General features: G+C 37.5%; 1 protein-coding gene across 2 annotated transcripts; it reads right to left on the bottom strand.

The window, feature by feature from the left end:
* Positions 1 to 563: 563 nt before the first annotated feature.
* Positions 564 to 5,758, bottom strand: htatip2 (HIV-1 Tat interactive protein 2). 2 transcript variants are annotated; one of them, XM_034079810.2, is made up of 7 exons: positions 5,372 to 5,758; positions 4,155 to 4,344; positions 3,954 to 4,061; positions 3,618 to 3,755; positions 3,416 to 3,477; positions 2,214 to 2,453; positions 564 to 748 (listed from the first exon to the last, which is right to left on the bottom strand). In XM_034079810.2, the coding sequence occupies exons 1-6, from the start codon at positions 5,494 to 5,496 to the stop codon at positions 2,237 to 2,239; spliced, it is 840 nt and encodes a 279-aa protein (XP_033935701.1). In that variant the 5' UTR covers positions 5,497 to 5,758; the 3' UTR covers positions 564 to 748; positions 2,214 to 2,236. The 2 variants fall into 2 exon arrangements, with proteins under 2 accessions (XP_033935701.1, XP_033935692.1); XM_034079801.1 differs by lacking the exon at positions 564 to 748 and adding an exon at positions 1,170 to 1,760 and having other exon boundaries at positions 5,372 to 5,757.
* Between the last annotated feature and the right edge of the window lie 4,061 nt (positions 5,759 to 9,819).

The following is a 9,819-nucleotide window of genomic DNA, read 5'->3' as shown; positions in this document are numbered from 1 at the left end:
AGAGAGTGTAAAAATAATTGTATATAAATCCCTAATGGCTGTTAAAAATGCATACATACCTCTCTGGGTATTCTTACAATTGACATAACCAAGCAGCAGCCACAAACAAAGCACACACAGCCTGCAGAGTAAAGGGCACAAGAGGTAAAGGTCATACACTTCAAAAACACATATTAAAATAAACACAAGTCAAAAAGCTGCAATTAAACAGAACAACTTACCTAAAACTGTCTGTAGGGCTCATTGTTAAGCTGCACCTTATCCAGGAGTGAAGGGCAGACTCCAAACCCTATTTATAAACTCTCTGCAGTGAGGCATCAGCTCAACCTAATTTTGTACTAATGGATGGGCGGCGGCCATGATGGCAACACTTAAAGCTGCAGGAAGAAAATAAAGCAGCTCGTTTTTTCTTCAAACAAAAGTCTATTTTTGGTTGGTTCTACTGTACATTATTACTTATTAGGAGTTAAATGATGTAGGATCAGAACAGAATATGGACCCAACGACTGTCAAAAGTTAATTTTTAATATTGGTTGTCTCAATGAAAATATTGCCTTAGATATATTTATGGTTTTAGCTGAAATGTAAAGAGATAGAAAACCTATTGTGTGTAAGATAAGAACAAAATCTAATAGGCTATTAGTACATAAGGTAAAAACGTTATCACTTTAGACTTTAACCACAGATTTGACGAGTCCTCCATCCTTAGAGCCCAATGAGTGAAACCGCATTCAGTCACAAGAGGGTGCTGTTTGATCAAGAAGAGAAAATACGTTGAATTCACTGATCTCTCATACATGAGGACAAGTTGTGCTTCAGATAAACCAAAAGAATACATCAAAACACATGCATATTTAAATTATTAAAATACAAAACAGTTAACAAAATAATAAAATATATAATAATCAACTTGTTGTCCTGTTAAATTCTAAAGACTTTTTCTGTTTAAGTTATTATGGTCTGTCACTAAACAGCAATTTCATGTGTATGAACAAAGAGCTGGTTTTCATATGTCTGCATCATGGATGATTTTTGTGCTTGAGAAAAAAAAAGAAAAAAATTTGAAAATATACTAAAACTAGCTGTTTTTAAGACTTTAAATTACTTCACTTTGGTAGGACTACAAACTTGCTTTAGAAATAAGTATGCAAAATGAATTATTAACAAAGTTTATCAAACATTGTTTAATTGCTAGCATTACTGTAGAAAAACAAAATCATATCTCTAATGTATTTCGTGCATGTTACATTTAGCATACTTCTGTTATAAAACGTTTGAAATATTATGTTGTGCATCTATATAAACTGCAGATGTAGTACTGCAGTTATACTCATAGAAGATTATTCATATTGACACAGCTATTATGGAAACATGTTTCTAAATCAAACACACATTTCTGTAATAATTTAATGAAAATATATTAGAGACATCACATATTTTAATTGTATTAGACATTTAAGCTTTTACTTTAAGGCAATGCAATTACATAAGAGGTTAGCAGCTGTTCCCTGATATTAAAAATATAAATCAAAAGCAAAGCAAAAAAGCACTAAACAAATGAAAATATAATATTTTTGCTAACTAAACAGATCGTCTTATCCAAGAATCGTGTACATTCATGGAAACTTATTTTGGTTTTCTGATAATGAACTTCATGGATAAATTCATGTTCAGTTTCATTTCAAGTATGTGAAAATCCTTTGACATCATGGTCATGGGAATAGTGTTTGTAGTCGTCCCAGTTTATCTGCTGGAATTACCTGTAAATACAAAATAAAATCAACAGTTTGAAGTCACAGCTCAAACTGAAAATCACAATGCAATTTTACTGACAAAGTCTTAACTTTAAACAGATTACAAATGACCAATAATAAATAAGATGGATGTGCCAAAACATTAATTTGGATCATGATATGAAAGCTAAATCAGAGAGATCAGTCTAGTGAAACATTTTTTTTCTGAATTTACAGCAAAATTGGTCAGGATATTTAAACTAATCTGAAATGTTAAGAGCTTTGTTATGAAAACTAAATAGTACTCATTAGTTATTAATGATACATACATACTCGTATAAATTAAAACTGCCTTGTGAAAGAAGATGAATTATGTTCCCACAAAAACCACCATTTTGCTCCAACATGGTTCAGTCCCATGCCAGAAATCATTGCCTTTAACATAATGCTATCAGTGTAAACGGTTAACCTTTTTCTCACCTCAGTGTATTTTTTGCATTTTCTTATTGCCCTGCACCCTTTCCCAGACTGGCGATGTCTTTGTTCTCTAGGATCTCTGTCTTCTGCTCTGGTTGAAGCAACGTGTTAGACGCCATCGCTTTTGCGACCGCTTGGATTGGGATGGACATGGCCGTAGAACAGACGGCGGACACGGCACCGAAGAATTTCCTGGCCAGCCACTCAGCGGGCCGACTCTCCTGCCTGTCTACCAACAAAACCCTGTTGGAGAAAACAATAAAGGTATTGATGATTTAGGGATTCTATTGGCTTGGATCAGGCTATTGGTGACGACCACTTCATTCAGCAGATTTGACATTTAGATTTGTTCTCCATTGGGGCCATTAACAACATTGATTATTATTAATGACACAGTACAATCAAGCGGAGCTTGAAATGATCATTCATGCTTTCATATCATCCCGGCTGGATTATCGTAACTCCGTTTTCACGTGTTTCAGCAAGTCATCTCTGAACCGCCTACAAAAAGGTCCAGAAAGCTGCTGCCAGGCTGTTACCAGGTCCAGCAGTTCCAACTTAGAACACTTGGAGACATGGGTAATTAAGAGCAAAAGCCTAGTTTTTTTTGTGCTCAACGTCCTTTAAAATGATCAACTATCAGTAGCCATCAGATCACATAATCAATCCCCACATTTCAATGCATTTGGGTGCAATTGTCTGTAACGGATTAAGATAATGTTCACATGCATAATAACATTTGCTGCAGCAGAGGATGCATATTTTCAGGATGAGATCCTCAACTGTTTGACTATACTTCTGTTGTAATGTATGTACAAACTCCAATTACAATGAAGTTGGGACGTTGTGTAACACATAAACAGAATACAATGCTTTTCAAATCCTTTGCAACATATATTCACTTGAATACACTAAACACTCATTTTGAATTTGATGCCTGCAACATGTTCCAAAAAAGCTGAGACAGGGGCAACAAAAGACTGGGAAAGTTGAAGAATGCTCAAAAAACACCTGTTTGGAACATTCCACAGGTGAACAGGTTCATTGGAAACAGGTGAGTTTAAAAAACAGCTTTTTTGGAAATGGTGTTTTGTAAAATGTATACATGTATGTATCTTTTTGTTTGTTTGTGGAAAATGTGTCTCGTGGTGAATATGGAAGTTGGTCGAATAAAAGGATTAAAAAAATGTAATGAGACTACTCACCCTGGTCTGTAAATGGAAAATCTGTCAAAACCTAGCGCCTCGATTTCTGCCTCCACTTGTCCCTGGAAGAGAATCAATTTCATGTTAATCTTTTCGTGATTATCCAATTTCATTATTTATTGAAACACACAGGAAAGCCTTAGTAGAGAAAAAGAAAAACACTTCAGTATGTGGCTCGCAGAATAGAAAGGAAATAAAGTACCTTGACTTTGAGGTAGAGGAAGTTGCTGTTTTTATCCGCTCCTCTGGAGGACTCCAGGTGGAACTCAGCGCAGCCTCCTGCCTTGGCGAGCTCTGCTGATTTTAGAACATAGTCGTGATCAACTCGAATGAATCCTTCCTGAAATAAAAGAGAGAATTAAGGGAATAAAATACAAATAAAATACAGTATTTTGACAACATTGACAGGTGTCTGACACATCCTACCTGTAGCTAACAATTACAAATACATATTTTTTTGTTATTTTGTTATACAGTTATAACAGTTAATTGATTCACCAGTCTTGTTCTTGTGTCTGTCTGATACAATGTTACTTACAGTTCCTGCTTTTGCTTTGGTGGTTCCCAGGCAGCAGTAGCCGACATCATGGCCCTGGAATGACGCAGCATAATCCTCAAGCTTCTCAAAGTCCACCACTTCTTGGACCTGGAGGCAAAGAACAGAGTAAAACACATGTCAATCTCAACTTGATGAACCTCAGACAATTGGGAGTCACATAACATGAATCAAGCCACTAACCAGGTTTTCAATTGCTTTGTCTTCAAAGGTGAGCGTTCTCCTTCCGATCAGGGTGATCTTGGAGAAGATCTTGCGCCCAAGCAGATCTTGAAGCAACATCCTGCCCGTTTCCCCCGAGGCACCGAGGATGAAACAGCTTTTATTTTGCTGCCTGAAATTTTCTTCCAGAGTCTTGGTGTCCTCAGCCATGCTGTGTGCAAAAGCAGACATCTCTCTTAGCAGCATAAATGGGTGCAGGTTATGCTAAAAATGAAACGTAGTAGGCAATATGTGCAAATGCTAACAATGCTGTGCAAACATTGTTTACTATCTTGGCTAAAGGAAATGTTTCACTATTATTCACGACAATAATAATGCAGTTAGGTAATTCGACTACCATTGTAAATCATGTTAATAAAAGCCATCCTGTTGAAACAGAAGCTAGTTAGATGTTGGGACTTTCATATCATATCATGTCTATCCTAGAGTCGGTGGGGGCCCAAAGTAAACATTCACTGGGGACCCCTTGAACAAGCTTTTCATCACCGACAACACCCCCCCGGAGCGGAGCAAGGCAACAAAACTTAAGATAAGAAGCAGCATTTTACGGCAGGCTATGCATGGGGCCGCCTTGAGGGGATTTCCTGACATGTCGTTGCAGTAAATTAAAGGGTGTTTCATGTTGTCGTTGCTGTGGACCTTCTTAATCTACCTTCATTGGGGGCCCCCTTCTGTTCCGGGGCCCCAAGCAGTTGCCTGCCTTGCCTGTTCCTAAGGTGCGCCCCTGTGTCTATGTTTGGGACCAAGAAAATGCGTTGGACTCTCGTCTACCTTGGTAGACAACAGTAATATATTACACACGGGTGTATAGTGCAATGTATGCCGAATTCATGAGAAGATGCATATACTTCATAATCCAGTTCTATTTATGTTTTACAATGCAGACATGTTTGTACAACCAGAAAATAAACTTGAATTGACGGATTGGTGAACGGGGTTTGGCTTGACGTTGTGTCGATACTCGTGTTTACACAGAGAGTGACGTTCTTATGTTAAATAAAAAAAAATCACTTGTGGTTCACAGATCTGGTATCAGAAATTAGCTGAATTCAAACAGTATTTATAGGCTATACGAATTTTCCTTAAATTACGTTAAATGTATCTTGTGTTAGCAGCTACAGTAACACTCATGTGCCGAGCTGACCGAGAAACTAACAGAGCTTTCCGCTGTTCTTTACCTGTTGTATTTAACCGGATCAGGGTCGTCGAAATAATTGAAAAGCACTGCAATGAGAACAATTACGACAGTGAAGATCCCGGTCGCGTTTCCTAGGATGGAGTCCAGCAGTTTCATAACAGACATTGCCAGGAGCAATGGCTAAATTGCTGGGACACTTCCTGGTTGCTTCATGTTCACAGACGGTGCTCCCTCTGCTTCGTTGATAGGTTGAGGGGGGAAAACAGTAAAGATCGCCAAACTCAACGATTGACAGCTCGATGTACACCAATACTGTTATTTGAATGTTTCATTTATTTGGTAGGATTTAGGATACGATAGTGAATCCAACGGAAAGGGACAAAAGCTTGTAATTCATTCAACAAGCCTCGTTGGTCATCCTCATGTACCACCCATGTACCACCATACACAGGAAGGAACAGCGCATGCGCACTTGAAATATAAAATAATCACTACTACAGTTTCTTACTAGAAAATACGTGTTCACCTGTTTTAGTGAATTGCTTACTATGTGTTAACCCTTAGTGAACTTAATTGATATCTAATGCATTAGAGGTGTTATACTAAACATCAATATCTCCCAAAAATAAATGAATGACAACTTTGTGCGTAAACATAATTAATTTGTCTTTTATAATGTATTTAACTATAACTATTAAGAATAAGAAACAGATAGCTTCATGCTATTATTTTCCTGAGGAAAATATTTTTGTTTATTGTGGAAAGATATAAAAATAAAGCCCAACTAATTATTCCCCATCTCCACAACTCTTCAACTTACCCCAATAAAAAGTATTCACAGTTCAGACAGTTTAGCGTGTTGCACTTTTAATTAAAATACATGTTGCCAAGTAGAGGAAAGTGTATTCAGAGACTTCATTCAAATAATTGCCACGGTATAGAAATACTCTGTTACAGAACTCTCATTGGATCTTGCATTCTGCACTATGATCTGTAACATTTAATCACTGCAGAAAGCTTGGATTTTCTATTTGAAGGGAACCATTTAACTAAAGTTGTAAGACAAGAGATTCTTATTGCTAACATCAAACCCTTACACTAGCTGTCAAACGTTTGTCCTCATCTATTTAGGTTGTCGTCATTTGTAATAACTCCATGAGACCTGACCCTGATAGACCAATGATTGATTTTAACAATAACCAGGTCAAAAAACTATCGTTTTGTATCCGAATATGTAGAAAAGTCATCCAGGATGGCAGCACCTGAGTGTAATTTGTTCAGAACAGAATCGAGACTGGACCCAAAAGAGAACAGAACCTTGACAAACGTATTTGCCTTTTGTCAGACCTTCAGGGGGTTTCATTAGCCAAAACCACTTTACAAAGAAAGCAAGTCCAGTCACATGCAATGAATTCATCAACACCCCATGTTTTTAACACCCCTGCCACTTGGAATACAAGGCATCGACCCAATCTAATAGAATATGATGGAGCCAGGGATGATCCTTTAAAGATGTCAGCAGTAAGAGACAGAAAGAAAAGAGGCTGAGGTTGAGAGAAGAGGTCTTAAACTGGCACTCTGTTGAAATGAAATGTCGCCTCTTTGTTCCTTAGCCGCGGGTGCTAATTGGGCCTACCGGCGGGGAGGAAAACTGCCGCTGGGCTCCTGTCTGTCACACCTGTTGAGTCATTGTCTCTCGCATTGATCAGACAGGAAGTTGGAGTAAGAAGGCTTATGCCTCAGTGGGTGCGTGGCAGAAACATGGTTCAATTTCCTTTCAGAGCTCCGCTGCCGGAGGTGGAAATACCAATGGTGGTCAGTGGTCAATTGCGTTTGACCATTGATTAGCCTGCACTAAAGGACATATGGATCCTGAAGAGTTGGTTTTCATTGGCGTTTCTACATTCTTACCTCACTCAATCACAATCCCTCCCGTATTTCTTCCGCATTGGATAATATGTTTGATGTCGCAGTCACTGCTGTTCTGCCACACTTCACCTGAAGGCCTATTCAGACAGGATTAGCTTTTAGAACAGTGGATGTGGAATAGCTCACACATTACACACCGCTATATATAAAAAACTAGAGCAAAGAAAACTCACGGGGTTGGGATATATAGTTTAATCTCAACTGTGTACTGGATCATCATGTTTTAGTCACAAAAAAGTTAAAAAAAAGAATGTGTGAGGATATTAGGTTCAAAAACAATGTTGAATCTGTAATGATAGTAATAATAATGGGTTCCATTTGTAAAGCACTTCATATTTGAACTCAAATCTCGTAAGCGCACAGTTCAATGCTATACATATAGCATTAATGGAATGACACATTCATGGTATATGTATCTATGATGTAATTTGAAACAAACTAAACTGCCAAAAAGTCCTTAAATACTGTTGCTTTCAATAGTATTTTTTTATTGATTTTGAACCTCGCTTTTCACATGGGTTTTACTTCAAAATGCCAATGGTATTGCAACTTTAACGTAAACTTAGCTGAGAAATATGAAAGCAAATGTCTGAACCGTGTTGCGTCCCCAAATACTGGCCACAAACTTGGATTTTATAATATCTTTACCCCGTCTTAAGATGTAAGTTTGTTCTTAATTGATGGCATTTAATTGAGCCCTAAGGCATTCAACACATTTTTTGAATCAAGATACATTGTGCGGCATAATATGTTTATATGATTAATTACATTTGTATTTCCTTGAAACACATGCAGAAAAGTAGTACTGACACAAATGGGTTTAATTGTATTTCCTAATTAAACCTATATACATGCATGCCTACATATACATAACACACACACACACACACACACACACACACACACACACACACACACACACACACACACACACACACACACACACACACACACACACACACACACACACACACACACACACACACACACACACACACACACACACACACGCACACACACGGCTTAGGTTCCCGATTCCACAGACTCTGGAGTGTGATGCTAATGATGGATATTAATGGAGCCTGACAGCACAATCTGCTGCCCATTGTCTCCCAATAAACAGCTTTGCAGTCCACATGAGCCACAGAGGGGACGGGAGCTTTAAGCTGAGACAGTGAGAGCAGGAGACAGGCCGGGTGGAGGGTCAGACCTCAGGGGACAGCGCTGATCCTGAAGTGGGGATTAGCTCAATTAGAGAGGCACTGTCTGATCAAGATGCAGGGTTTCATGGTACATATGATGTATGTGTGTGTGTTATGAGAGGAGTATCCATTATTAGAGACGACTGTTGCCATTATGTGTCTACTGATGCAGCTGGTGTGAACAACAATAGTCAAGATGATGCCTTTAGCTTTCTGTGACCTTCTGCGGAGATATCCATTTATTGTCATACATATCAATGGTAATTAATCTCCAATGTGTTTTATCGTCCAATTGATAACAGATCTATGAATATTTCAGTGTGCCTTTAGCCAACTTGTTACAGGTCAGTTTTATCTGTATTTTTTTATTTTATTTATTTTGCTCAGGGGCATTAATACAGTATTTGGTCACTAATATGATTTGATCTTAAAGTTTTAAGTATGTTAGAGACGATCCACGTTTGTTTTTAGATTTACAGTTTTTTAACAAGGTGTGCTTTAAAGTATGAGCTTAATTGAGCTTCGCTTAAGTGACGGAATTGCCCAAATATAGGTTACACAAAACTCATTGTTTCTCTTAAAATGCGAATTTTCTGTATAAAATTACACTGATTTCTCTTTTCTTGTATCAGTCACTGAAAAATGCATTTGTCCCCCCCTTTAAAAAGATACTCATTGCTGTAGATAACGATAAATAAGAACCCTTTTTCATGATCAGTTTAAAATGTTTTCTGTTGAAAGAAAGAGTCCTTGTAAAAATATTCAATTGAAACAACTAGATCAACTGAAAGGGTTTTGTTGCGATTTTAAATACTTACCATGACCTTTCAGATTACATTAAGCAAATGTTTTAACAATTTTAAAATACATACTATAAATGTATGATATTAGTAATATGTATGCAGATTTGTTCTTTGTTGTCCATTTCGTACACATCACTGCACAATGTATAACCAACTTAAATGGCCTTCTTTAAATGTAAGAAGACACACACATTGGCTTCAGCTGATATTTAAATGCATTTATCTTAACTATCCCCCTTATTTAAAGCAGTATTGTGTACCCTACTCACCAAATCATCAAGTTAGACATTCTGTTCAAATTTATTTCTCTGTCCCCTCTGCAAAAAAATTGATTGGCAGAAGAGCGTTCATTTTCAAAGCCCCAACAGACTGGAATACTTTACCTGCTATTAGATCTCTTGCATCATTGGGTTTATTTAAACATGCATTATTATCTGACTTTCAACTGGTCTGTACTTGTTATTAACTGATATTGATGAAACGGATTTGCTCGACTGTCTCAAATTGTAATGATTGTGTACATTGCTTGAATTTCACTTAACAGACTGTATGTG

This window comes from Pseudochaenichthys georgianus, chromosome 3, assembly GCF_902827115.2.
Source record: "Pseudochaenichthys georgianus chromosome 3, fPseGeo1.2, whole genome shotgun sequence".
NCBI classification, from domain to species: domain Eukaryota; kingdom Metazoa; phylum Chordata; class Actinopteri; order Perciformes; family Channichthyidae; genus Pseudochaenichthys; species Pseudochaenichthys georgianus.
This window is presented reverse-complemented; position numbering and strand designations above follow the sequence as displayed.

Coding starts and splice junctions, on each gene's coding strand:
- htatip2 (XM_034079810.2), bottom strand. CDS start 5,496: ATGTCTGTTATGAAACTGCTGGACTCCATCCTAGGAAACGCGACCGGG. Junction 3,478..3,617: donor TCCTCTACCTCAAAGTCAAG/GTACTTTATTTC, acceptor ATTCTCTTCCAG/GGACAAGTGGAGGCAGAAAT. Junction 2,454..3,415: donor TTTTCCATTTACAGACCAGG/GTGAGTAGTCTC, acceptor TTTCTCCAACAG/GGTTTTGTTGGTAGACAGGC.